General features: G+C 48.3%; 11 protein-coding genes across 11 annotated transcripts; 8 read left to right on the forward strand and 3 right to left on the reverse strand.

Annotated features, from left to right (window-relative positions):
• Positions 1 to 28: 28 nt before the first annotated feature.
• On the reverse strand, positions 29 to 915 carry EDB91DRAFT_1209618 (P-loop containing nucleoside triphosphate hydrolase protein). Its single transcript, XM_041320750.1, has 3 exons — positions 764 to 915; positions 509 to 711; positions 29 to 460 (listed from the first exon to the last, which is right to left on the reverse strand). The coding sequence occupies exons 1-3, from the start codon at positions 870 to 872 to the stop codon at positions 170 to 172; spliced, it is 603 nt and encodes a 200-aa protein (XP_041170153.1). The 5' UTR covers positions 873 to 915; the 3' UTR covers positions 29 to 169.
• Positions 916 to 953: 38 nt separating this feature from the next.
• EDB91DRAFT_1172209 (kinase-like domain-containing protein) lies at positions 954 to 3029 on the forward strand. The gene is made up of 11 exons (XM_041320246.1): positions 954 to 1095; positions 1149 to 1226; positions 1280 to 1402; positions 1461 to 1557; positions 1604 to 1709; positions 1762 to 1948; positions 1998 to 2065; positions 2109 to 2113; positions 2139 to 2287; positions 2335 to 2468; positions 2532 to 3029. The coding sequence occupies exons 1-11, from the start codon at positions 1069 to 1071 to the stop codon at positions 2770 to 2772; spliced, it is 1215 nt and encodes a 404-aa protein (XP_041170154.1). The 5' UTR covers positions 954 to 1068; the 3' UTR covers positions 2773 to 3029.
• Positions 3030 to 4337: 1308 nt separating this feature from the next.
• Positions 4338 to 5961, forward strand: EDB91DRAFT_1270725 (WD40-repeat-containing domain protein; the record flags this gene model as incomplete). Its single annotated transcript, XM_041324573.1, has 7 exons — positions 4338 to 4433; positions 4500 to 4571; positions 4622 to 4747; positions 4800 to 4832; positions 4890 to 4940; positions 4994 to 5149; positions 5190 to 5961. The coding sequence occupies 7 exons, from the start codon at positions 4338 to 4340 to the stop codon at positions 5508 to 5510; spliced, it is 855 nt and encodes a 284-aa protein (XP_041170155.1). The 3' UTR covers positions 5511 to 5961.
• EDB91DRAFT_1351125 (uncharacterized protein) lies at positions 5713 to 8007 on the reverse strand. Its single transcript, XM_041326114.1, has 4 exons — positions 7808 to 8007; positions 7422 to 7756; positions 7045 to 7371; positions 5713 to 6995 (listed from the first exon to the last, which is right to left on the reverse strand). The coding sequence occupies exons 1-4, from the start codon at positions 7967 to 7969 to the stop codon at positions 6116 to 6118; spliced, it is 1704 nt and encodes a 567-aa protein (XP_041170156.1). The 5' UTR covers positions 7970 to 8007; the 3' UTR covers positions 5713 to 6115.
• Positions 8008 to 8060: 53 nt separating this feature from the next.
• On the forward strand, positions 8061 to 8694 carry EDB91DRAFT_160628 (uncharacterized protein). Its single transcript, XM_041326270.1, has 3 exons — positions 8061 to 8140; positions 8196 to 8258; positions 8308 to 8694. Exons 1-3 carry the CDS (start codon positions 8102 to 8104, stop codon positions 8542 to 8544), a joined length of 339 nt encoding a protein of 112 aa, XP_041170157.1. The 5' UTR covers positions 8061 to 8101; the 3' UTR covers positions 8545 to 8694.
• EDB91DRAFT_160688 (uncharacterized protein) lies at positions 8695 to 9293 on the forward strand. The gene is made up of 2 exons (XM_041326272.1): positions 8695 to 9028; positions 9081 to 9293. Exons 1-2 carry the CDS (start codon positions 8844 to 8846, stop codon positions 9178 to 9180), a joined length of 285 nt encoding a protein of 94 aa, XP_041170158.1. The 5' UTR covers positions 8695 to 8843; the 3' UTR covers positions 9181 to 9293.
• A 1699-nt stretch (positions 9294 to 10992) lies between these two features.
• On the forward strand, positions 10993 to 12427 carry EDB91DRAFT_160634 (cell differentiation family, Rcd1-like-domain-containing protein). Its single transcript, XM_041326271.1, has 6 exons — positions 10993 to 11364; positions 11425 to 11580; positions 11648 to 11754; positions 11814 to 12103; positions 12157 to 12226; positions 12275 to 12427. The coding sequence occupies exons 1-6, from the start codon at positions 11055 to 11057 to the stop codon at positions 12332 to 12334; spliced, it is 993 nt and encodes a 330-aa protein (XP_041170159.1). The 5' UTR covers positions 10993 to 11054; the 3' UTR covers positions 12335 to 12427.
• A 1283-nt stretch (positions 12428 to 13710) lies between these two features.
• EDB91DRAFT_1063247 (fatty acid hydroxylase superfamily-domain-containing protein) lies at positions 13711 to 14779 on the forward strand (the record flags this gene model as incomplete). Its single annotated transcript, XM_041314599.1, has 3 exons — positions 13711 to 14228; positions 14276 to 14606; positions 14660 to 14779. 3 exons carry the CDS (start codon positions 13711 to 13713, stop codon positions 14777 to 14779), a joined length of 969 nt encoding a protein of 322 aa, XP_041170160.1.
• Positions 14780 to 19262: 4483 nt separating this feature from the next.
• On the forward strand, positions 19263 to 20881 carry EDB91DRAFT_1209632 (fatty acid hydroxylase superfamily-domain-containing protein). The gene is made up of 3 exons (XM_041320751.1): positions 19263 to 20055; positions 20104 to 20434; positions 20495 to 20881. Exons 1-3 carry the CDS (start codon positions 19496 to 19498, stop codon positions 20612 to 20614), a joined length of 1011 nt encoding a protein of 336 aa, XP_041170161.1. The 5' UTR covers positions 19263 to 19495; the 3' UTR covers positions 20615 to 20881.
• Positions 20882 to 21853: 972 nt separating this feature from the next.
• Positions 21854 to 22588, reverse strand: EDB91DRAFT_160838 (uncharacterized protein). The gene is made up of 2 exons (XM_041326273.1): positions 22290 to 22588; positions 21854 to 22230 (listed from the first exon to the last, which is right to left on the reverse strand). The coding sequence occupies exons 1-2, from the start codon at positions 22434 to 22436 to the stop codon at positions 22036 to 22038; spliced, it is 342 nt and encodes a 113-aa protein (XP_041170162.1). The 5' UTR covers positions 22437 to 22588; the 3' UTR covers positions 21854 to 22035.
• Positions 22589 to 23857: 1269 nt separating this feature from the next.
• EDB91DRAFT_1087723 (fatty acid hydroxylase superfamily-domain-containing protein) lies at positions 23858 to 24981 on the forward strand (the record flags this gene model as incomplete). Its single annotated transcript, XM_041316271.1, has 3 exons — positions 23858 to 24423; positions 24471 to 24801; positions 24862 to 24981. 3 exons carry the CDS (start codon positions 23858 to 23860, stop codon positions 24979 to 24981), a joined length of 1017 nt encoding a protein of 338 aa, XP_041170163.1.
• Between the last annotated feature and the right edge of the window lie 2049 nt (positions 24982 to 27030).

Consider the following 27030-nt stretch of genomic DNA (forward strand, 5'->3'; position numbering starts at 1 on the left):
ACTTAGCCTAAACACAGTGATTGGGCCAGTCAACTTTGGTTAGCTCCGCTATCGAGAGACGGAACATGACTATCACCATCTGCCTAGTTGCTGTTAGCTCGATTCCCCACGTGCGTCAAGCTTTTTGATGGGATCATCGCGCAGATATCATTAGGGTATAGATATAAATCTAATCATCCAAGGGTGGCATCTGATCCACGGTCGCATCTAATTCTCCGTTTGCAATTCTCTTAAACTTTTGATATGCAGCATCAAGATCATCATTGACGATGACGTAATCGACGGAGCCGGGTTGTCTAGCATAGTCGATCTCTCTGCGTGCGATTGCAAGGCGACGCTGGATGGCATCTTCCGAATCAGTGGCGCGGCCTCGCAACCGCTGACTGAGAGCGGTCATAGAGGGGGGAGATACGAAAACGACGATGGCGTGGAGAGGAGTTTGTTTGATTTGTTGAACGCCCTGAGGTACGGTAAGATGGTGTTAGGAAAAGATAGGAAGGAGATGTACCTGTACTTCGATATCGAGGATGCATCGTTTACCTGTTGCTGTAACATCTTGTACAGCTTGAGCGCTTGTGCCATAGAAATTTCCTGAAAACTGTGCGTGCTCGATGAAAGCGCCCTGAGAGATTAGGAATTTGAAGTTGTCGGTGTTTGTAAAGTGATAATGTTTTCCGTCTATTTCACCAGGGCGAGGAGTACGGGTTGTATCTTGGGAACGAATCAGGGGGTGTGAGAGGGTCGAGAATGAAAGCCTCCATACGAGAGACACTAAAACCAAAAGCGTTTGGAAACTCTTTGAGTAGACGATTTATGAGAGTGCCTTTGCCGACGCCTGAAGGACCGAATATGACTAGAGGAGGAATTGGCATGGCGAGAGAACAAGTACAAGTACTGACAGGCGTGTGACTAATGTGAATCTAAAAAGTTTGTCACATATTTTGTGTGACAAGTAATATCTGTTTGAGACGACCACGAACGCCAGCGTACACGAGACAATAACACCATTCAGACCCTCCCTCTACTTTCAATTATTACTTAAATTCTCCTATTAATTCACTCATCCTCATGGGTGCACTTTGTTGTCGCCCTCAGGTATATCTTTCTTACTTCATTCTTCAGTGAACTAACTAACTCCTTCCCCTTAGCCTGTTGACTTTGAAGGCGACGTCAACCTCTTTCACTTTGTTCTTTTGAGATGCGTCGGAAAGGGCGCCTTTGGAAAGGTCTTTACATCTCACATCATCATCTTTTCAACTCTCAACTTCCCCTTCTCAAGGTCCGAATGGTCCAGCACAAGCAGACCCGCGATTTGTATGCTCTGAAATATATAAACAAGACAAAGTGTGTAAAGATGAAAGCAGTCGCAAATATCATACAGGAACGACGCCTACTCGAAGAGGTCGGTCTCACTTCCCCATCACCCTTCGTGAATCCCCCACTTATATTCCATACGTTAGATCGACCATCCCTTTGTCGTTAACCTCCGTTATGCATTCCAGGACGATGAGAATTGCTTCTTCGTCATTGATCTCATGCTCGGCGGTGATCTACGATGTACGTTTATTGTCTTTGTTTTCTGTCCCCACTTAACCCGTTTCAGTCCACCTCGAACGGTTAGGCTCCTTACCAGAAGACACTGTACGTTTTTACGTAGCAGAAATAGCTTCAGCCCTAGCTTTCCTTCACGAGCACAAAATCATGCACCGGTATGTCAATTCCCTATCCCGGTCATCTCGGTCTTCATAATTACCTCACCAGTGATCTCAAACCTGATAACATCCTCCTCGACGAACGCGGCCACGCCCATCTCACAGATTTCAACATTGCAGTCCACTTTAACGAACGTCGCATGCTCACAGGCGTCGCAGGTAGCATGGCTTACATGGCTCCAGAAATACTCACCAAACGTGGTTATACATACCCAATCGACTGGTGGAGCCTCGGCGTATGCGCATACGAAGCTTCTCTTCGGCAGACGTCCCTTCCGTGGAAAGACGAACGGTGACTTGACTCAGAGTATCAGTAAAGACAGTTTACGCTTCCCTGATGATGCCGATAAGAAGTGCTCCTAGAGCGGGTATGATGGCCGTGAAGGGGGTGAGTAGGCCATGTCCCTCACCGTCTTGTGCTGATAGCCGTGCAGTTCTTGGATCGCGACCCTTCCAAGAGACTGACGTGCAAGCAAAACAGTGGTTTTGATGAGATGCAACGACACCCCTGGTTCCATCCCATAGATTGGACAGCACTTGAAGCCAAGGAATTGCCTCCACCCTTCACACCCGACGTGAGTCCTCCCTAGCTCACAACTACTCACTCTAAGCTCCTGCACAGTCAAAGAAGGCAAACTTTGACGCATCACACGAATTGGAGGAACTTTTACTCGAAGACAATCCACTGAAGGCTAAAGCACGAAAGACGCGAGATGTCAGCACCCTCAGCGCTGAAATGAGACAGATGGAAGAGCAGTACGTCTCTTCACCTCATCCCATCATCTTAATTTAATCTCTTCTCACTCTAATCCGAAATAGATTCGCATCATACGATTTCAAGAAGATGCTCCGGCGATCATACTACCCCCAGAACCAACAGATCGTATCAACTATCACCGCAACATCCTCCACAGGCGGACTCGTAGCAAGTCGCCCCGTAACACCCGCTACAGACTCGCGCATCGAGGGCATCGTACATGAGCATGACGAGAGCCTGTTCGATGGCGATGATGTTCGGTTGGAGAAGATGCCTAGGGTGTTGGAGAAGACCTACTCGTGATCCGCCCTCACTTCTCCATCCTCACTAGTGCTAGGACTGGTGATGGTGCTAGTGCCAGACGACCTGACGACCGCTGACGATGTATCTGATTGCAATATCCATATTCCCCCATGTATCTTGCCTTAAGCTTATGTACATACGGCACCTTCTTGCCCCTTGCACTCGTTTCGAATTTTGGGACATACCTAATATTGGTTGCTCACCCTCAGCCCACTTTCCCTACCATCATCATCATCATCATCATCATCATCACCATCTCACCAACCCACAAGTGTTTGCTCAGCGTTCACTGGATACCTCGTACCTCGCTTTGTCCACATGTTCGTGTTCTGTTCCTGGCTCCGGCCGATACCGTGGATCTGTTTTAGTTTTAAGATTTTTTTTGTAACTAGTTATTGTTGGATTTGGATTTTTTCTTTGGCGTAGGGTTTTGTCCTCGTTGGTTTTTGAAGGGGGATCGAGATTTTTTCCTTCCTTTCTTCCTTTCTTTACCTTTAAATTTTTCTTCTTTCATTTATGGTTACATGCATAGCCCTAGTTTGCTTTACTGGCTAGGAATGGTTGGATCACAGTTTTACTATACGACGCGTACAAGGACAAGCTTGGTTTGCTGTGCTATAGTATCAACCCATTAATCCGAATCTGTTACTTAGGGTGACTGTGTGGGAGCTTTGTAACAACTCAGCAGTCAGGCCGTCAGGCACTCGAACATGTGTTATCCTTGACAGTGACATTCACACTTCCCGATAACCGGTAAGGATGTAGCGGCGCTTACGCACCAAGCCCCCGGGCCCGACTCTGATTGGTATAACGTTACTTTGTAACAAAAGTTATTCAAGTCACTGATGCGTACATCATATCAATTTTTAGACTGACCCACGGGGACTCGGGAGCATATCGGTTTGGCCGAGAAACGAGGCCAGCCCCCCGCGGAAATGGTAGCTGAGGAAAGACAAACATGGTTGTATATGTACATTAAGTATACCGCCTCTCTTCATCTCGAGAAGCACGCTGAGCGCTGAGCAGATACACCCCGAAGGTGCACAGAGGTTTTCGGTGATGGGAATTTATTCAAGCCTTGCCCTCCTCTACTAACGTACGAGTCGGAGTTTTTGTACCATCGGATGGCACAGGCACTCCGGAGCTAAAGCAAGAAAAACGTAAAACGTAAAACATAAAACATAAAACATAAAACATGTGCCACAGCACTCGGAGCCACCATTTGCGGAGTGCAACTCGGAGGGACCTGGCGTTCGCGGAGTCTTGAGAAAAGTAGAGAAAGTTCGCTTTTTGTGTTCGACAAAGCCCTCCTCTACTAACATAGGAGTCGGGGGACCTAGTAGCGGGGCAGGGCTCATCTCCCCCGAACCTCTTCTGCCTTTACAGGATGGATTTCGCAGAAGACCTCCAGGGCTGGTCCATAAGTTGTGGGATAAGTTGACCAACCGTTTCGCTGGAAACGCTCGACAGTCTCCGAACCCTTGGACCCACGGCTCCAAGTTCTGGCGAATGGGATCTCCTATCTTCTCAGATAGGCAAATTATGTGCAATTCTTGGCATGGTCCATGTATTATTTAATTGTTGTAGGATCCTTCGCCACCCACCGCTCCCACTCCCAGGACCCGGACCCTGACCCGTCTGCCAATTCAGACATCGCAAAGGTAAGTCCGATTATTGGGTGACTTTTCGTAAGGTTTTACAGACAAATTTCTGTGTCCGTAAATTAGCCGACGTCGAGCGGTCAAACTTTTACAGACAAGCTTGTTTCTGTAAATTCTTACGGGAAGTCACCCATTATGGTTCGCAACGTTCCTATCTCTTTTTATAATGTACTAAGTTCCGTCATCAGGCCGAACAACTTGACCCGACGTCTGTGAATGAAAGAATTGCCGATGCCACCAAACGGATAGCGGGCATCAAAAATATCTCAGGAATATTTGGTCCAAAATACTACCTTGTCAACCAACAACCTCCAGTCCGTTTCTGGTACCATCGATACCTTGTCCGCGATTCTTGGACCATTGAAGGTGTTCAACACCGTAGCTAACGGGCTTGCAGATGTACAAGCCTCTATTCTATTTCTACATATTTTGTACTTGACTGACTTTCGTGCGTAGGTCCATCCCTATGTGAAGGTGGCATTGAGCATACTCACCTGCGCATCTAAGGTGCGCGCGTTTTCCATACCCTCACACTTCGCAGGTTATTAAGAATGTAACAGATGGTTCTCGGTCAGGCAAGGCATTATGCATCAAGTTTCCCCCTCCAAGTGCACACTTCCTATATTCAGTCTCTCGCAATCTCGCCTGATGGCAAACACATTGTGTCGGGTTCAGCTGACAAGACAATCCGTGTGTCGGATGCGGAGACTGGCAAGGTAGTGCGCGCCCCTCGAAGGGCATACTGATTGGGTTCAGTCTGTCGCAATCTCGCCGGATGCAAAATGCGTCGTGTCTGGTTCAGATGACAAGACGATTCGGGTATGGGATCTGGGGACTAGCAAGAAATTGCGCACTCTCCGAGGACACACTGACTGTGTTCAGTCTGTTGCAATCTCGCCAGATAGTACACTCGTTGTGTCTGGTTCATCTGACAAGATGATCCGGGTGTGGGATATAAAGACCGGCAAGCCATTAGGTGACCCTCTTGGAGGGCACACTAGCAATGTTCTGTCTGTCGCAATGGCAAATACATCGTGTCTGGTTCAGACGACAGGACTATCCGGGTGTGGGACCTAGATTTTCTCGACCGGCACCACCCCTTCACAGAACCTTCAGTATATCTCTCACCATCCCGGCACATGCTCTTCATTCCGCCTCCTCCTTTCTCCAGGATTCTTCTACCGCAATCTCTCTTGCCCCAAACGAGGAGGGATGGTTTGTAGGTTCAGACGGATGGCTTCTTCTGTGGATCCCACTCAATTTCTACCCAGTGATGTATGCCCCAGGCAACACGCTGGTGATAGCCAATCGTGCCTCGCAGTTCGATTTAAGTTGTCTTGCACACGGTACATCATAGCACAAGTGTCGGGAACCGCAGGCTAGCTTGTCTTCATCATAATTTCTTCATGGGTTGCGCTTTTGATACATACACTAACAAATGTACACTACAACAGATCTACGCATCCTGTTCGCCATTTCTCAATCTACAGCCTTTACTTGTACTTCTTCTGCTCTATTCTACTGCAGCGAGTGTATATTTGCTACTTGCATTGCATGATCTTTACTATAATCTAACTGCACGCCCCGAGGCTACTATAGCTGCGGTCCACAAGTGATGACACACTTAGACAAACAACGCTATCTGCCACGCACCTCACATCTCGCAGTACACAATAGTGTTCCTACCTCCCAAGCCTCATGCGCTTCCTGACAGGCGTATCTGAAGCCGATACCTCGGATGTGACTGACGGGAGGCGTTTCTTGCCCCCCACGGTCCACCCGTTCTTGTCAAGCAGCAGCACATCGGGTGAAGACTTTGGCAGCCATATCTCCTCGTCCTCCTCCACATCACCATCTTCGTCCCTCGCATTGCCCAGGGCATCAGGGGAGTGGTGCACAGACATGGGAGGAAGCTCGTCATCATCAATATCGAGTGGTGTAAGGCTCGAGCTGCGAGCCGTCGGAGGGCTCGAAGATCTCCCAGTGAGATATGGACTTGAACTCCTCCCTGGAGTATGTACGCTCGAACTTCTCCCAGCGGGGTGCGGACTTGAGCTCCGAGCTGATGTATTTGATTTGGCGCGGGGAGGGGGCTTCTTTACGGGCGTTGCGGCTACAAGGGTGATTGCTGGCGCTGCACGAGATTGGGAGGACTGGGACTGGGAATCTGTGCGCTTAGCAATTACAGTAGGCGCCTTTGTGTCTTTCTGCGAAACCGTAGTCGTCGACCGATCTTTCCCCTTCCATGCACGGGACATACTGATTTGCCGAGTGAGCGCACGTTGGAGTGTTTTGTCCTGCGTCGCGCCTACGCTTGCTGCGCGTTCCTTTTCTTTTTCCTGGGCGAGGGACACAGAGAGGGAGCGATTGCGCGTGGGGGCGTTTGTCGTTGCTGTACTTTGCAGTTTCGTGGCGGTAGTAGACGATGAACGGTTGGGGCGAGAACCGGGGAGGGATTTCTCTGTGGAGGGTCCGGGTGAGGGGAGGTCATCTGAGAAAGGAGAGTTTGGGAAGAGTTTAGAGCGGAGAAGGGCGCATTGCTCTGGGAGCTTTGATTTGAACCTTGAACGATTAGCCCTGTTATGATTAATACACGTGAGGTCAAACTTACAGAGGTTCCACTATGTCTTCGCAGAACTTTTGCATCCAGTCACGTTCGTTCTTGTTGTGAGTTCCATGCGCAGTTTCGGTGCGAGATGTATCCATGAGGGATACGAGCTGCCACATGGAGAGTTTGTCCATGAAGGACTCGAGACGCTCGACGGGGGAAGGGGTGATCAATTTGGGTTTCTCTTTCTTCCTCTTCCGCGAGTGAGTTGGTTTGACGGGTGAGATGAAGGAAAAGTTATCGGTGGGTGGCACTTCGACAGGCGGTAACGGGGTGCACGGCCCAGGAAGAGAGAGTTTAAGGAAATATAGCAGAATCTGGATCTGGACTCTACAAAAGGGCGTTATAATTTGCGCAGAAGCAAAGTGACGAGCACTTACTCACGGTGTTCCATACGTTCGAGCCAGCCAGATCTCCATTTATCTTCTAGCATCATCGTGTCTTCTCGGTTGAGGTGTTCGTTGCGCTCCGCGCTGGCATCCGTCTTTTCGTACCCCAGAGCGTACCACATCATACTTTCCTCTGCTTCACCTGCGCCGCCGCCGTCAGCAAGGATCTGGGGGAGCTCGTTGTGGTATTTGTTGGCGGCCGCGCGAAGGGAAAAGAGGAGGGGCTCGATAAAGGCGTGAAGAGGATGTGGCTGGTCTTCTGTAGTGTCCGGAGCTGCTCGAATGCGGAGAAGAGAAGGAACGAAGAGAGAAAGCGGCATTATTGACTATAATAATATCTGTTAGTGAAGATATGTAAAAGTTGGAGTGGGACGTACGTGAGGCAACCATAGAAAGTGAAGGTAGGTGCGCTGGACGAAGAGTACTGGGTCTTCTGGATCGTGGTCTTGGAATGGGTAGTCTTTACTGACATTCTTTTCTTGTACTACAGTCCATTTGAGCGATGCTGGTGTATGCAAAACAAGACGCTGAATCGACATCGGTGTAGTAGTCAGTAGTCAATGAGACGCGGTGCACGTGACCGCGTTCAGATGCGAAACGGACGGCGGCAATGATTAAATGACCTTTTCATATACTAACCTTAAAGTTAACCTAACCTTCAAATATCATATATGCATGTTCTGTTGCTCGAAACACTTTTAATTTTCATTGTTCGTGAATGTCCATCCATGCGTACAGACCCTGAACATCTCACCAAATTTACAGTACTTGTTTAATACCATGCACGCACCGAGGACTCTGCATTCGCACAGCTCGGGGATCTGTCAAGTTGGAATATCCCTCCTGTGTTGTCTATATGGCTAATGTTAGGTTCCAGATGAGGTTGCATGAAGTCCTGTTCATAATCGCCCCACCTAGTCAAGATACATGCGTCAGAACTACTATCATGATGCCAAGCCTACATCAGGCCCTATGCAGCCTCGGTATACCACGTGCTGCATCAGTCCTTACCTGTGGTGCGTCAAGTTATCCCCATGCCGCGTCAACCTTACCCATGCTGCGTTACGTCCGCGTCGAGCTTCATCTTGCCTCGTCACTGATGGGGCAGCCGTGATAAGCTTCGTCGGTTCAATGATGGTGATACTATGGAGAGTGTTGTTTGGAAAATACAACGTCCGATGAACGTGCATATATCTGACGAGCAACGCGAATCCGAGGTCTCCCAGTAATCGGACATTCGTGCCGCCTATCTCCCTTTGAGTACTTGCCACATCAACTTCTCATGAGTCTCACAGACTCTACGGAGATTATCATGCATTCTGGCTCACCTGTTCTCACCCAAAGTAGGGGATCCGAGCAACGCCTTTATATTCATGTTGGAAGTTTCAGCCTATAAAACACCTGCCTGCTACTATGGCTTTACCTCATTCCCTTCCACAAACTCTAATCATGTTTACTTCCCGCTCCATCATGTTTGCGCTGCTCAGCTTCCTCGCTGGCGCCAATGCGTGTATACAGTGCCCAGCCTCAATAGAGGTCGACGGCAGTGTCGCTGACCATTACCTCACCCTCCCAAACGACCAGTATACAATTTGCATGTGCGTCGCATTCACACATCTTCATTGAACAAAGTAACTGATAGGCTGGCAGTTACTATAATGACCAGTTGCCAAGCGGCGAGACCTGTCGGTATGGCACCGTAAGTGCTTTCTGGATATTGCGCAGCTCATTGTTCTCGGTGACATGCTAACGATCATCAGGGGAACGGCAAACTTTTACTGGGGTATCAGTCTTGTCCGGCTACAGCAACTTTGAAGGCTCACTGCTGAACTTGATGTAAAGAGGTGGGGGAGACGAAACACCCAACAGGAGAGTTCGTCTGCAGACTGCAGCCGTGTGTGTGCCAGAGAATTGTCGTGTGTTGCTTTGGCTAATTGCATCATCCCAACCCCCTATATATTAGAATACCCCCTGTGATGTCCTTAGTAGAATCATGCCCGGGAATCAGGCTATCATCATGGCAATCCATCAATCCCACCAGGATCATCCGGGATCCCGATCCAGTCCTCTGTCATGTCTGGGCCTTGGAAATTCATGTTGTTTCTGATACTTGTCCCTCGCGATACGGAATTGATGTAACGCACCGATCTGGTCAATTCAACATCTCCATTCGGCGCCCTCCTCTTTCAGATGCTGCATGATGTGTTTGTTATTCGGGTTGTGTCGGCCTACTTACTGTGCGTAGACTAGTGACCAGTCTAAGCTGTGCACAGGCGGCCGGGAAGAAATCTGAGAAAGAGGGGTGCATTCACCTTGGTGCCGTTGCGAAACCAATCAAGAGCGTAGCGTGATACTGTTGGTGTGTATCGGTCCCACCTCCTCCTGTTCAGTCAACCATGATATCCCATCATACCGGCGCCGGGCACCCACCCCCGACTCGTGTTCTTTCCTTTACACGATGTTGTTAGAGACGGTAACATGGTACAAAAATAATTCACTCATGTCAGAGATGAGTTTGATCTTTGATCGATTACAAAATTTCCTGATTGCTCCACCTGCCAAACAAGGACTGTCTCTGGAAACTTGGAACGTTTAGCAGCTCTTGAAGGGAAGTAGTACTAACTGAGCAGTTGGCCCACAATACGGAAACGAGATGTTATGCGAGGCAATGCTGCCAGGAGCTCGCTGTACAGAGCACCGTCTTTGGTATGTATGAAGTCGTTTTGGAAGAATCGGGACCTCCCATGGTCAATTTTGATCCATTTGACACCATGATGTAACAGAAAGGTTGGAACTCGGCATCACAAGCTTTCCTGCTGCTTCTGCAAAAAAAAAAATCCCCGCAGGACGAGAAAATCACAAAGTTCTAGCGCGCTCGCTGCAGCTGTCGCTGTCACTGTCTTAGCGAAGCCAATACGTTTGGGCCCGTGTGAGAAGCAGACTGAGTTGAATGTCGGTTTAGCTATGGATTTGTTTGGCCGTAAGAGCATCACACAGACTGGATGTGCATATTTAGATGAAATTAAAATTTCCCAGCTCCTCGGAACCTCCACTGCGATAACGAACGCTCACCGTGATATCAAGGGCTTGACCGTCGTCCTGCAGCAGGGTCTCTGGAAATGGCCCTTTGAGCATTGTCCTGCCCAGTGATAGACAAATAGCCAATTCCTGCGGGAAATTAGTCTATCAAACTCATGGTGAGGTTCTGTACGAAAGATAGTTAAAATTGTAGGGTTGATCTCGCTTGATATACCTACTAGTGTCTTGATCCCAGCGGTGTGGCTTTTGCAGGAGCTTGACAGTTGAGGGACTTCGCTAGACGTTCAGACCCAGAATCAGATTACACTATTTACAACTAAGTAAGAGAGGTTGAACTTGATCGACTGCTATCACACGAACCCACTGTACCTGAATCCACCTCTATGATTGCCCGGTCCCACCCATGGGATTTGCTGCCACCCCTTCACTATATAGTCACTCCTGACGTGAATCATCGATACGCACAGTTAACCCGTTAACCCGTCAATTAAGTTGCCGGTAGCTTAGTAAGCAACGATATCCGAATCGCTTCCCCATCCCAGCCATAAACACACGTTCTCCGCTGACATCCACGTTCCCAAAACCATGGCGGGGCTCATCTCCCCCAAACCGCTTTCATACCTCCAGCATGCTGGGCAATTCAATCCTTACCAGCAACAACAGCAGCAACAGCAACAGCAACAACAGCGCCTAGCAGGGTCCGCGCTGTCCGGATACTCCGATACGCCCTCCCTGCACCCACACCAGCACATCATAGGTCTTCAAGAAGAAAGCAAGATATACAACCTCGTTATCGACCTTACTGATCCTGCTGCGCGCGAAGCTGCGCTGTTGGAACTGAGCAAGAAGAGAGAGCAGTATGAGGAGCTTGCGTTGGTGCTCTGGCATTCGTTCGGTGAGCTTGGTAGTACTAGGGTTGTTTTCGTACGGAGCTGATGTATGGGTGTGGGGGCAGGTATCATGCCGGCGCTGTTGCAAGAAATAGTATCAGTGTATCCTTTGCTCTCCCCTCCGAATCTCACGGCGCATGTATCGAACCGAGTGTGTAATGCCTTGGCGTTGTTGCAGTGCGTGGCTTCTCACCCTGATACGAGACAATTGTTTTTGAATGGTGGGTTTTGCTTTGGGCGCTAGTATTTAACTTGAGCTGACTTGGCTTGGGGGTTGCCTGGTGCCAGCGCATATCCCTTTGTTTTTATACCCATTCCTGAACACGACTTCAAAAACCCGGCCGTTTGAATACCTGAGGCTTACATCCCTAGGCGTAATAGGCGCTCTTGTCAAGGTTCGTCTCCTCCCCCTCCAAACTCCAAACCCAAACCCTAAACCATTCCATCCCCCTAGCAAAACGACAACAACACAGTAATTCACTTCCTCCTCTCAACCGAAATAATACCCCTCTGCCTCCGCATAATGGAAACAGGTTCCGAACTCTCCAAAACTGTTGCCATCTTCATCGTCCAAAAAATCCTCCTTGACGAAACGGGCTTAACCTATATCTGTCATACTTATGAGAGGTTTTATGCTGTGGGGACGGTGTTGAGCAATATGGTGAATCAGCTGGTTGAGACGCAGGCTGTTAGGTTGTTGAAGCATGTTGTGAGGTGTTATTTGAGGTTGAGTGATAATATGAGGTGGGTTTTTGTCTCTTATGGGGGTTGGGGTCGGGCTGATGGGGTTGCTTTAGAGCGAGGGAGGCGCTGCGCGCTTGTCTCCCTGAACCCTTGCGCGATCAGACGTTTAGCGTACTTCTCAAGGTCAGTCCACGTTCTTCACTGAGAGAGTTTTGCTGACACGGGCGGTAGGGAGATATGGTCACCAAACGATGTCTGACGACTCTCCTAAACAACCTAAACGAGCAGTGATGCCCAATACAAAACGACCCACTCACGAATGATAAAATTCGGACTAGCCCCCTGATTCAAATCCTCTATCCTCTATCTGCTGCTTTTTTCAAAACGTGTACGATTATATTCCCACTTCACTTTATCTCTTGTACCGACCAACCCGATGCAGGCCTTTGCTATCTAAATCTCGCACTAATTGTTGATTATCCGAGTAGAGCATTTGTATCTAGCGTATGAATACCTGAATTACCGAGATGCGATTCAGATGGATGCTGCTGCTGTTTGTTTGAGCGGAGATTGGCCCCCATAGGCAGACGGTATGGAAAGAAGATCGAGCATCATTTGCGTAAGGAAGTGTGTTACACATCTGCAAAACCACTGTACCTCGTCACTAGTCCTCTGTTGTTCCTGAGTTCTCCTCTGACATCTCCGACGTTCCTGACTCCAACACCAACCTGACAGATGCAGACCTTTACTATCTAAATCTCGCATTTGCATCTAGCTTGTGAATACCTGAGTTACCGATATGCGGTTGATGGATGATGTTGGAATTTGGGGGTGTCATTTCTTCTGCTTTAGAGAGGCTCGACTTTCAAGCTGTGCCGCAGTGATTCCCCCACACCAGCACATGGACGTAGGAACGACTCGCTCCCTTCTATATGGTCTGACTACGTGGAGACTAGCGAAAGTCGACAAGTACCTAATTACGTAGATAGGCAATCCAATTGGCTTTGCAGTACTAGGAGGCGCGCTGGCATGAAGCCTGAATGGGTTCGACGACTCCACGAGTGTCCAAAGTTGATCCAAGGTTTGAAATGGGCAATGCATTTCAACACAAGATTCAGGAACTGCGGCACATTTGCACCAAAGACAGGGACTTTGCGCTGGCTCGCCCGTAGAGTTATTCTTCTAGGACTCACGCAAAGTGAAAGTGGGAGTGAGATATTTCTCAGCTTGGTTGTGAGAGACCAGTAGTTGTGAGAAACTGATCAGAAGGCAGTTCGAATAACGTCGAGAGAATTGGTATGCTGCAGGCTGCAGCTAGTAGGAAATGAACAAGACTTGGAGGTAGCCAGCTCGTCAACTTGAAGTCAACGAGCGAATGGGGTAAGATTCCAAGGTACCGTCGGGGCCCGGAGGGTTCACCGATGGTTTGGGATCCAATGAACTTGCTCAGTGCTGAACCGTGAGAAAATTGAGCGGGTGGTGGTCGGAAGCGACGAAGGCTCCCCAGGGGACCCGGTTACTTATAAGTAAAACTTTCGAAACAGCTGGTTCAACTTGAGCTGAGCGCTGAACGTGCGCAAATTTCGAGTTTCGGACTGCATCCGTCACGACAAATGGCAATGCATGAACTCTTCCATGATTTCTTCGGAGGAGCGCCTTCCTCTTCAATGACGAACTCGACATGCCCATCCTTCGTGACCGGCGAAACTGTATGCCTTCCCCCAATTAAAATTCCCTTCTACTTCTCCCTCCGCCCAAACCTATTCGATGGCATTCCAGATACCTATGTCGCAGTCGCTGCGCCCGTGCTCGCTTATTGGTTCATGTCTCTTATTTTCCACTGTCTTGACATCTCTAGCTGGAAATGGCTCGATAAATACCGCATTCACGAGTCAGAGGAGGTCAAGTCCAGGAACTTGGCAACGTATTGGGAGGTCATACGCGCCGTCATAATCCAGCATGTAATGCAAACTATGTTGGGTTTAGCATGGTTGACAGAGCCCCCTGAAATCTCGGTTGCGCGGTGTCAGAGCCAGATGGAGGACTTGGGAAGAACGCTGATATTGGTCTTGCGATTTCTTATGGGAGAGGAAACTGGGATGAAGTTCTTGGACCTCCGCGGGCCTGAGATGACCCATTGGCTGTACTGGTGGGGAATTCCAGTAGTTCAGATCTTATTCGCGCTGTACGTATCCTCCAAAACCTGTCTTGACTTCCCTCTGACCTTTCCAGGTTCATTTTCGATACCTGGCAGTACTTTCTCCACCGCTCCATGCATATGAACAAGTATCTATACAAAAAAATCCACTCCGTGCACCACAGACTCTACGTCCCCTATGCGTTCGGGGCATTATACAACCACCCTATCGAGGGATTCTTGCTGGACAGCCTAGGTGCAGTCATAGCAGAGTATGCCGCGTGCCTTTCTGTACGACAGAGCATATTCCTCTTCGCGTTTAGCACATGCAAGACTGTCGACGATCACTGCGGATACAGTCTCCCATTCGATCCCTTCCAGATGATGAGCGGGAATAACGCAGATTACCACGACATACATCATCAGGTATGTTCCTTTACTACAATCTGTTCCCAAAACAGCGTTAATGAGGCGTACAGACAATCGGCATCAAGTCAAATTTCTCACAGCCTTTCTTCATCCACTGGGACGCCCTCCTTGGTACTCGCATGACCAGAGAAGATATTCAACAACGCAGACAGAAGGTCAAGATGACGTGATGCATCGGCCCTGATTTTATTGCACATTGATATTTGGAGTTTTGGTTTTCTGCATTTCTCGCATTCTCAATTTTTATCGATGTAAATATTTTTGGGACTGCACGATTCGGCCACGGAACCTAATGTCTTTCGTTCGTCTTCCTCTTGTTCGCCGCGCTGTTTGCTGTATAATCCTAGGTTATGAGAGCTATGATAATGTGAATGATGGTGATTCCTTCCCCCCTTATCTCGTGCATCGGCCTCTGTTGGCATTGAAGATCTGGTACTAACCACAGGGTTGCCCGGGCGTGACTCTTGATCGATCGATCCTTGATCAGAGTTCGAATTCGAGCACGTCCTTGACTCGTCCACGTTCATCGGTCTTCTCTCAAGTCTGCAACTGATCGGGATAACCCGCAATCGGGTAGAATGTCCGGCGCGTATGACGAAACTCCATTCTCATGCAATATTTCGAGTGTCCTATTCTTCGCGATGTTTTGCCAAAAGGATCCATATGATGCAGTTGCAATCCAGATACTCCTGGGTATGTGCACACAAAAGGTATCGCGGCAGCGTCTTTCAGATGGGGAGGAACAGACTGCACGCACACCCTTTTACCCGCTATACCTATGCAATGAGATACAATTTGGACAACCTAGTACGCCACATTACAGTAAAGGTTTATTGAACGGCAAGACAGTGTAAGCTTCATGGCCTCATGTTTTCGGTGGCGAGATTTTTCCTTGAAAGAAAACAGAAAAACGGCCAGGCGCAGCAATCATGTCAACTATGCAGTACCAAAGCCACGCAGGACGTGTCAATGTCAACCTCAAACCATCGACGTGGGTACGCCGGCAGAGAGTAAGCAAATACTATGACCATAGGATGTATGCCACTAGGAACGAACCCTTGAAACAGAGCCAACTGAAGCTGTGCTGTACTTTCATATAGTCGACGGACAGCGGCGAAGAACGTGTATTACTTACGATATGTGTTTAGTAATACATTCTGGCTGGTGAGGGATACCGCACTCTCAAAAAGGTTGTAAGATGGGCCGAACTTTGCGAAGTATCCGACGCGCTCTTCTCAGCGTGGGAATCCGGTGTTATCAGCAGAGGAGATATCTCCTTCCAACTTGTTCCCGTTTAAAAATTGACCAAGTGGCAAGTGTTCGGAACTGGCACACAGCCTCTTCGACAACGAGAGGTAGTTTTTCTAAATCAGATTTCGCATGGATTCGATTAATCATTCCTACAGTAACCTCCATGATAACGCTTTCCGATCCCCTAGATGTTATTCCTAGAAGCGAGACCACCCTCATTGAGCGGTGTCGCGCCCGCATCGAATTGAAAGACTGAGTTACGTTCGATGAGGACGTGGTTGCATTAATTGAATCCTTCGCATCCTTCGCACTCGCAGGAATTCTCTCGCCTGTATATCTTACATTCCGCCCGAGATTCTCGCGACTATATTCACATACACCGTAGAAGAGGAGACTTTCGGGGGAACACCCCGCCGTCGTGGTGTTTCTACTCGGGTGACCGTCACACGCACCTGCAGGCACTGGCGTAAAGTTACCCTCGAGTTCCCAACTCTTTGGGCATCCATTCAATGCGCCTCTGCTCCTCTGCTCCTTGGATACCTGTCATGCTTGAGAGGTCGAAGAAAGCTGCTTTGATCGTCACATGCAGTGCACCGGTCTCGCTGAACCATTGCTTGTGGAAATCACTTCTACAGTTACCTCGAATCAAAGCCCTCAGTCGCATTGTGGATTGCTCATCCTTGCATCCCGCACCGTTACTTCAAATATTCACATTCTCGGTCGCCGAACACACTCACCGCGAAGTCATCTGTGACACCCATATCAGACGTTATTTTTCAAGGACGAGCACCCCGACTTCAGAGCGTCGAGCTTGTGCAATGCAACTTCAACTGGACATCGTATATTTTCAGTGGGCTTCGCATTCGGAGGACTAGTAGCAGAAATAATGCAGACTACCACTGTATACATCATCAGGCATGTTCCTTTACTACCGTCTGTCCTCGAAAATACCTTGATGAGGCGTGCAAGCCGCCGGCATCACGTCCCATTTCTCACAGCCTTTCTTCGTCCGCTGGGACGCTCTCCTCGGTACGCGCATATTCAACGACGAAAACAAGTGAAGACGACGTGACGCATCCCGATTTTGTGGCACATAGACATTTGGTTTTCTTGATTTCTCGCCTGCTCTTTTTCTCTTCCAATAATTCTTTTCAGAACTACACCATTCGGACACGCAACCTAATGTTCCGTTTGTCGTTCACTGCACTTCTTGATGTTTAATTCTAGGTTATGAGATATAAGTACGATAATTGTGGTGAATGATGATGATATCACTTCTTTTCCCCCTCGCGTAGTGATATTGGCCGATTGTTCAGAGTGATTCAAGTACGCATGTACATTGTTAAAGAATATGTGAAGTTCTGAGTGAACGCAATGTTCTCGACAATGAGCTCGCGTGTTCGTACCGCTACCAAAACAAGAAGGTCGCACTGGTGCGCGTCGTAGATTATAAGTCGGACACCCCTGTCCCAAAGGACAATGATTCAGAGTTCCTTGTTACAAAAAGAATGACTCGGGTGTTGTGACACACTTGGGTTCCCGGTGGAAGGATTGGGTCCATTTATTCCATGATAGATGATGTTCCCTTCCCGGACGTCCGCAGTTATAGTAGATCAATAATTGACCGCAAGGCTGTAGTGAGGGCCTGCCGAAGTTAGTAGAATTGACGACCGCGTTTCACCACTACGAGATGCAGAATTTCCATGGGGATAGAATTGGGAAGGGTTAGTAAATGTAAAAAATATAAACAGAACAGTTGGACCGGGAGTTGGCAAAGTTGAGGATTGTGCTGAGCGACGAGCAGAACGCTGGAAGCAAGGCTGTGACGCTCTTGAAAAATATCATCACATACGTGTTGGATAAAATGCCGCCCTTTGAAGGTGGAAACCCCTCATCATAGAATTAGTAGCACGAGAAAAGAGAGGAATTCAGCAGCATCCAATGTACATGCATATCTTGCAAGGGAGTTGACGGGATGAAAGAGACGATATGACAGTAAGCGAAGTATGTTTCAGCTTCAATAGAGAAGGCGACTAGGGGGAACGACGTACAGAAGCCGTGGCCGTTCGGACAGGTTGCATGATCCATCAGTGGATTAACTGTTCGAACATGAAAAACAAGACATGATTCATGCGGTCATCTATCATGGATGACGGCCGAATTCGAGACCCAGGAAGTACTAACCGCACTATCACAATTGGATGCGAGGGGCGTACAACGGTTGGAGATACAAGATGCACCCATGTGCAGAGGCGCGGGGAGAGTTATACTGTTGAAGAAACCATGCATAATAACAGGGAACGTTCTTACTGCAGCCTTAATGGGGTGTGGAAGCAATACCGCTCATATCCCAGGCGTCATGGAAACACGAGGCAGGTTAATGCAGTGAGGCAGCATAAAACGCACAATTCATGGACCTCCGCAGCTTAGAGAAAGACATCCACAATCCCTGCACTCAAGTCCACCTCGACCGTGTTCAACACCATCAACCTCCAATCAAATATCGCAGCTCATTCTAAGTACTGCACCCGGCGATCTCAAGTTTCAAGATCATAAGAAGTGGCACCGTAAACGTTGTTACAGATTTTCCTGATCGACGACGTATGTTCAAGGGCTCGAGCGACACGAAGCTGCATCTGTGCAACTTGAAGCTTGAAATCAAGTTCGAAGAAGCTAGCTAGTGCGGGTACTAAGGCCGGGGTGTTTGCGAAATGTTGTCCAAGTCACGTGTATACAGCATACGCGTCTGCCTCCGAGGAATCGCGTCGATAATCAGTCGCGCGATATTTAGACCGAAAAGGACTTAGCGTAATTTTTACAAGACTTGCATACCACAATCATCAATATCATGGGCAACAGAAAGATCTCGTCCGATTTGAAGCTCGCAGTTATTCGCCTGCATGAACAAAGAATTCTTAGACTCAGTGAGATCCTTGACTGTGTTGGCTTCTCCTGCATGACATTCTATAGAATCAAGAAGCTCTACAACGAGACTGGCAATGTTGTCAAGCCAAAGAGCCAATACACTGGTCGTCCACGCGTTTTCAATCTCGAAGACCTCCATTTTGCCCCCGATCCGGATGCCGTTGATGACCCTGAGCTATCGGAATCGGAAGATGTTGATGAGATATCAAGGACGCTACCGTCGTCATCCGAGCTATCGGAGTCATTGATGAACTCTGCACTTTTGAAAGTCTTCGGGTCACAACCCATGTCGTAGAAGATTCAGAAGCTGAGATCTGAGACGTCACGGACTCACGGTACTACAACTCGAGTCTTCAAGTCCTTTTGTGGTCTATGTTATCATTTTGTTTTACATTGAGGTGCCAGTACCATTACATTTGAAAATGGCTGTAATTGATCATCATGATGTTGCACAACGACGGTCCGTAAAATAGCAACACTAGCTATTCACATTTTCTCGGCGGGAAGGCCGGAACCTGTGCTGTTTCGATGACCCTAATACAGCAGGATAGGACAATGATTGGCGCCGGCGGCACCATAGTAAGCAGCGGTGCCAGCGAAGTTGCCAGCTAAAACAGAGAAACCGGGGCAATCTTCTCCCAAGCCATAATCCTCATTGCTTGATCCTTAAAACCTTCTAAACGAGCTACCGCAGATCCACCACGACAAATATGCCTGAACTCTTCCACCCTTTCTTCAGAGGAGCCTCAACAGCAACCAACTCGACGTGCCCATCCTTCGTGACTGGCGAAACTGTATGCCTTCCCCCAACCAAAATTCCTTTCTACTTCTCCCTCCGCCAAAACCTATTTGACGGCATTCCCGACATTTACGTCGCACTCGCTGCACCGGTACTCGCATATTGGTTCACCTCTCTCATATTCCACTGTCTTGACATCTCTCGCTGGAAATGGCTCGATAAATACCGCATTCACGAGTCTGAAGAGGTCAAGTCTAGGAATTTGGCGACGCCTCGGGAGGTCGTGTGGGCCGTCATAATCCAGCAAATAACGCAAACTATGTTGGGTTTAGTATGGCTGACGGAGTCCCCTGAGATTTCGGTTGCGCGGTGTCAAAGCGAGATGAAGGACTTGGGAAGAACGTTAGTCTCCGTCGTGATACGTCTCTTGGGTGAGGAGACAGGGGTGAAATTCTTGGAGCTGCGGGGGCCTGAGATGACCCATTGGCTGTACTGGTGGGGAATTCCAGCAGCGCAGATTTTATTCGCGATGTACGTGCTATTCGAAGTCTGTCCTGACTCCCCCTGATGCCTTTCCAGGTTCATCGTCGACACCTGGCAATATTTGCTTCACCGCTTGATGCACACGAATAAGTATCTCTACAAGAAGATCCACTCCGTGCACCATAAACTCCACGTCCCATATGCGTTCGGGGCATTATACAACCATCCTGTCGAGGGCTTCTTGCTGGACAGCCTAGGTTCAGGCGTTGCAGAGTGCCTCGCACGTCTTTCCGTTCGACAGTCCATTTTCCTCTTCGCGTTTAGTACATGCAAGACTGTCGACGATCACTGCGGTTATAACTTCCCCTTCGACCCCTTCCAGATGATGAGCGGAAATAATGCAGACTACCATGACATACATCATCAGGTATGCTCTTTTATAACTATCTTTTCTCGAAAACAGTAACAGCGTTGATGATGCCTGCAGACCATCGGGATCAAGTCCAATTTCTCGCAGCCTTTCTTCGTCCATTGGGACGCCCTCCTTGGCACGCGCATGACCAGAAAAGACATTCAACAACGTAGACAGAAGGTCAAGACGACTTGATTTATTAATCCCGGTTCATTGCATAGAGATTTGGTGCCTGCATTTCTCGTTTTCTCACTGTTTATCGACGGAACCGCACAATTCAGCCACGCAACCAAGTGTATTTCATCGTTCGTCACGCTTTTTCTGTATAATCCTACTTTACGAGAGCTACGATAATGTGAATGATAGTGATCTCACTTCCTTCTCCCCCTCCCCCCTCGCGCAGTGATAAGTATTGGCCCCTGTTCGCATATGAACGTCCCCCCACTAACAACAGAATCGGGCGCGACTCGTAATCTTCTGTCAGAGCTCGAATTCCGGCGTCGTCGACGTTAAATAGTCTCTTCTCAAGTTTGTAACTGACCGGGATAACAAGCAATAGGGTAGAATTCCTGGAGCGTATGACAGTAATACAGTATTTGACGAAACTTCATCTGATCCTCATGCAATTATTCAAGGATGTCCTATATTCTACGCAGTTTTTACCAAGATCCGCAGAATCCAGATGGTACAACAACAGTTCACCTTTGATCAAGAGATCGAGAGAATCCATGCAGTTTTTCGTACTGCTACATCGACGACAGATCTACATTTTCAGTATACGGGCCATGGGGTCTTCATATGCTGTGTTGTGCCTCGTATCCAGGCCCAGAGCTCCTTGATGGGTTATAATTTAGCTACGCGACAATATCAGGGTTTGGTGGTTCTATATTTTTAGTGCGGATGCTAAGCTACATAGATGTCACCGCTTTTCTTGATGGGTATGCGGGTAGGTACCTGCCTGTACCCTACGCAAAAATGTTCACAAATGGGTGTCGCGGCCTGTCGCGGCGTCCTTTGAAACCTGCATTAATATTATTAAGTCCTTCAGGCGACCGTGCTGTCTATCATACCCCATGACTTGCTAGGATTCAACGTTCTGTCCGTCTGAATGTCTACTATAACATTCAAGCAGGCCAAGGACTCTTTCCCATTGATCCTGCGATATCATAGGCGCAGCCCACCACTCTAGCAACAACGGTGAATAGAGAAATTTGAGGTTCAGGTCGTCAACAGCTGGCTGACAGGAACACATACTATATACAGCGCTTTCGCTTTCAGGTAGAAGTATGAAGTAGGATGTGATATGTCAGAGAAGGATGGACACTACAGTATGTACTGTCGACATTAAGCTAGTCTAGAGTGACAATAAATAGGATTAAACAAAACAAAACATGGACATGGACACTTTGTTGCGGGCCGCCGACATAGTTACTGTGGACGTCGAATACTCGAAACCGTGTTCCTGGCTAAGTTGATAGCATCCCCTTTTCCCGCAATAACGAAGGTCGGAAAAGCGCGAAGATCGAGTGGGAATTGAAACGAAAGGCGAAAGGACATTGCGAGACAAGGCAGATGCGGCAAAATGGACCTGGACAGGATTGCGACGAAGACAATGTTTAGAGACGTGTGCCACAGGCTATCGCATTACATGATTCCGCCAGTATTTCCGTCTCGTACTGCATCCTGTTGAATTTCACTGTTATGCCGCAGCTGGTGCTTAAACAAAGTACTAACTCGTTTATACAATACCTGCAGTCATGGACGCGGATGGTGTGAAATGTGCTCCGCTTACAATTGCTACGAAGACAGTCCTGCACGTAACGAAGTCCTCCAATCAAATTAGCGACTAAAAGGAGAACGGATGTCTTACGAGTGTATAAGGTCCCTCGTGAGTTCTGTAGTCGGGTCCAATTCGTAGAAGGGGTGCGGGGCAGCCGCATGCATGTCGAGCTTTAAAGATACGCGTACACATGAAGAGTAATATCAGGATGATGGGAGGAATAGACTGCACGTACATCCTTATAACCTCTGCACCTATGCGATGAGATGCAGTTTGGACAACCTAGTACGCCACATTCCAGTGTCGGTTTATGGAACAGCAACTTGAAGATAGTGTAAGTGGCGGAAATCGTTTCATTGCCTCGTGTTTTCGGTGGCGAGAGTCTTCCTTGAACGAGAACGAACAAAATGGGGACGAGAACGTGTGGCAACTACGCAGTACCAGAGCCACGCAAGACGTGAAAATGACGACTGATTTCCTTAAACCGTCGACGTAGGTGTGCTGACAGATAACATGCAAATGTTAATATAGAATGTTCGCCACTAGAAATTACCTTGGAACAGAGCCAACCTGTACTGTACTTCCATATCATAGGCGGACAGCGGTGTATTACTTACAACATAAGGATGTTTAGTAGTCCCTTTTGGCTTGTGAGGGATACCGCAATTGAGATGGGTCGAACTTGATACAAAGTGCGAAGAAAATACGAAAACATCTTCTGGAGAGCCTTCATCCTGAAATTGTGGCATAGTAGGAATGGTAGAAGAGTCTGGTGCTTGGTTGGATTCGCCTGTCATGGTCATGACTCGGAGCATTTCGGAGAAGACCCAGCCGGCGCCCGACCTGTTCCAGCGTCGCAGTTAGAGATGGTATCACCCCTCCCATAATCATTAGATATGATAACGCTGGGACATTGGCATTGGTAGTGCTCCAGGTAGGCAAACGCGAAGAAAATACCACAACCGCCACAGTGGAGGGAGGACACCAGGCGAAATCTCATCATATCTGCGTCCCAGGAGTAACAATTTCGACTGAACGTGTCGTAGAGCTTTCTTCGAAGAAATATTACGGGGTAAATGATGTTGAATTCAATCCATTGAACTTTGAGTATCTGACGCGAGGAGGTTGACAGTTCAGATTTACAGCCGTTTGCTAATGCAATCAAGTTGAATCAAGAAAGAAGAAGATCTAGAAAGTCAAACAAGTGTACATGTTGCTCTGTCGTTAGAACTTCAACTAGGTCGAACTTGGACATGGACGGTTGATCATCGGCACATATGTCCGGACAATATATCAGGTCTACACCTGTCTACACCCCCAGCTACCGCATTCTGGGATTCGACCAAAAAGTGGATTTCCCGTCTGGATGACATCTGGCGGACTCAATTTTGGGCCAAATCTGTCCGGATAACCGTCTATAACCGTCAGCTGGCCTCCCCGCCTATATTCAGGGGTCCTAGTAGCACTGCCTACTAGTATGCTCGCTGCAACAATCAACATCAATATATCGAAAAATCAGTGCGATGTCAAACTACAGCCGCGCACCGACGCAACGCACGGAGAAACTGGGGAAACATTCTCCCAAGTCATAATCATAATTACTTATAAAACCTTCGAACCCTGAACGTGCCTCTGCAGATACGTCTCGACAAGCTACAATGCATGAACTCTTCCAACCTTTCTTCGAAGGAGCGTCTTCCTCAACAGCAACCAACTCGACGTGCCCATCCTTCGTGACCGGTGAAACTGTATGCCTTCCCCCAATCAAAATTCCTTTCTACTTCTCCCTCCGCCAAAACCTATTTGACGGCATTCCCGACATTTACGTCTCACTTGCTACACCGGTGTTCGTATATTGGTTCATGTCTCTCATATTCCACTGTCTTGACATTTCTCGCTGGAAATGGCTCCATAAATACCGCATTCACGAGTCGGAGGAGGTCAAGTCTAGGAATCTGGTGACGCCTCGGGAGGTTGCGTGGGCCGTCATACTCCAGCAAATAACGCAAACTGTGCTAGGTTTAGCATGGTTGGCTGAGTCCCCTGAAATCTCGGTTGCTCAGTGTCAGAGCGAGATGGAGCACTTGGGAAGAACGTTGGTCTCGATCGTGTTATGTATCCTGGGTGAGGAGACAGGGTTGAAATTCTTGGAGCTGCGGGGGCCTGAGATGACCCATTGGCTGTACTGGTGGGGAATTCCAGCAGCGCAGATCTTATTCGCGATGTACGTGCTATTTGAAGTCTGTCTTGACCCCCCCTGATGCCTTTCAGGTTCATCGCCGACGCCTGGCAATACTTCCTTCACCGCTTGTTGCACACGAACAAGTATCTCTACAAGAAGATCCACTCCGTGCACCACAGACTCTACGTCCCATATGCGTTCGGGGCATTATACAACCATCCTGTCGAGGGCTTCTTGCTAGACAGCCTTGGTTCAGGCGTTGCAGAGTGCCTCGCGCGCCTTTCCATTCGACAGTCCATTTTCTTCTTCGCGTTCAGTACATGCAAGACTGTCGACGACCACTCGGGTTACAGCCTCCCCTTCGACCCCTTCCAGATGATGAGCGGAAATAATGCAGACTACCATGACATACATCATCAGGTATGCTCCTTTATAATCGTCGATTCTCGAAACTAGCAACAGTGTTGATGATGCCTACAGACTGCCGGTAGCAAGTCCAATTTTTCAACGCTTTTCTTTGTGCATTGGGACGCCCTCCTTGGCACGCGCATGACCAGAGAAGACATTCAACAACGTAGGCAGAAGGTCAAGACGACGTGATGCATACATCCCGATTTTATCACATGGATTTGGAGTTTGACTTCCTGCATTTCTCGTCTTCTCACATTTTATCGACATAATATTTTCGGAACCACACGACTCACGCAACCAAATGTATTCCATCGTTCGTCACGCTTCTTGCTGTATATGATAATCCTAGGTTACGAGAGGTATGATAATGATGATGGTATAACTTCCTTCCCCCTTCGCGTAGTGACCTTAGCTCGTGTTCACATTCGAAAATTCGGTACTGGGTGCAGTGTTAGTTAGTCGTGAGCTCGCGAACATACTACTAAATTGGTACTAATCAAGTGGCCTTACGCCAGACATGTTCTTAGTCTTTCTCGTCACCGCCAGCCACTCGTGCATTTGCTTGTAACCACCCACCGCTCCCTTTCGCGTTTTGGCATGGTATTGTCGAGAACACTCGTAAGACAATTTCGCATTCCCCAGGCCTCAGTTTAACTCGCGTCCGATCCTCGCAAGCCTCTGTTTGTTTCGCGTCGGATCACGTGCCAGTGCTTCAGTTCGACCGCAAAATAATTTAATAAACCTCTCCTCGTGACTGTGGCTAGCAGCTGGCCGTTTACTACTTAGGAAGCGCCCTGATCAGGCCTGAGGCCTGAGGCCTGATCCTTTATCAGAGTTTGAATTCCGATGCGTCATTGACCTCACTCCAATTTTTGTCGACGTTCACGTGCAACTCGTTTCTTCCCCAAGTCTCTACACGACTGGGACAACATGGAATGGCTTCACTCTTTCCATATTCCAATCCAGGTCTAACTCCCCACTCCTTGCTTCGTTTCGAGATCCTTCATTTCGTGTCTTACAGTGTGCATGGCAACTTGAAGTGCTAGGTCAACTCTTTCAGACGACCGTCCTGTCAATCTTACTTGCCAGGAATCAACTGTCCGTCAAAAACATCCTGAAATGACTACCATCACATTCAAACAACTCTTTCCCATTGATCCTGTGTCTATGGGTGTAGGCTGCATAGCTACAACATCTAGCCAGGAGTTTCCGGGCCAGGCAGTCAGACGAGGACATATAATTGTCTGGCACGGAGAAACTGCAGTTGAGGATTCTCTCTCATTATATGTCAAGTGAGTTGATTCAATCATTACCAAATAATGGTGCTGTTTTGCATTTACTGCAAGCCCAGAAAGGATGACATTCGTTGAGTCTGAGAACTCAGACAGTTTGGGCTGGACAAATACCTTCTACTCGATGTGCCTCGCCAGCAACAACGGGCTCAATACTCCCACTGCCACAACATGCTCAGGAACATGTCAGCAGGGTGACTCTTGGATAGTTTATCATCGCAGCCCGCACCGTTACTTCACACATTCAAATTCACGAAGCTGGTAAACCATCATCGAGCAGACATCACGCCCATGTTGGATGCCATCTTCCCAGGACGAGCGCCCTAACTTCGGAACGTTGAGCTTATGCAATGCACATTCAACTGGATGTCGTCTGTTTTCAGCGGGCTTCAAATTTTAGATGTAAGAAGAATAGGGCCTGCTTGTTATCCTACTCTGTTGCAGCTGCTGTCAACTCTGAGACAAATATGCAGCGAACACATACGTGTCTGCCTTCACGTCACGCATATGGTAATGCTGTCGCGCAACCACGGTCCACGGTGAAATGACAACAACATACATTTGCTTGGCGGGAAGGAATATGTGCTGTTCGACGACCCTCATACAGAATGAATGACTCGCCTAGGAGGCAAATTGGCGCCGCGGTACCATTGTAAATAGTGATGCCAGCGGAGTGCCCAACGGTGAGTCAGCGTCCATTCATTGCCAGTAGCTGGCACGGAGAACCTGGGGAGATATTCCCCCAAGCTATAATCCTAATTACTTATAGAACCTTCAAGCCCTGAACGTGCCACTGCATCCCCTTGCATCCCTCGCGACAAGCTACTTAATGCATGAACTATTCCACCTTTTCTTCGGAGGAGCGTTTTCCTCAACAGCAATCAACTCAACATGCCCATCCTTCATGACCGGCGAAACTGTATGCCTTCCCCCAATCAAAATTCCC

The sequence above is a fragment of the Suillus paluster genome (genome assembly GCF_016628075.1).
Source record: "Suillus paluster strain FC165 chromosome Unknown EDB91scaffold_144, whole genome shotgun sequence".
NCBI lineage: Eukaryota > Fungi > Basidiomycota > Agaricomycetes > Boletales > Suillaceae > Suillus > Suillus paluster.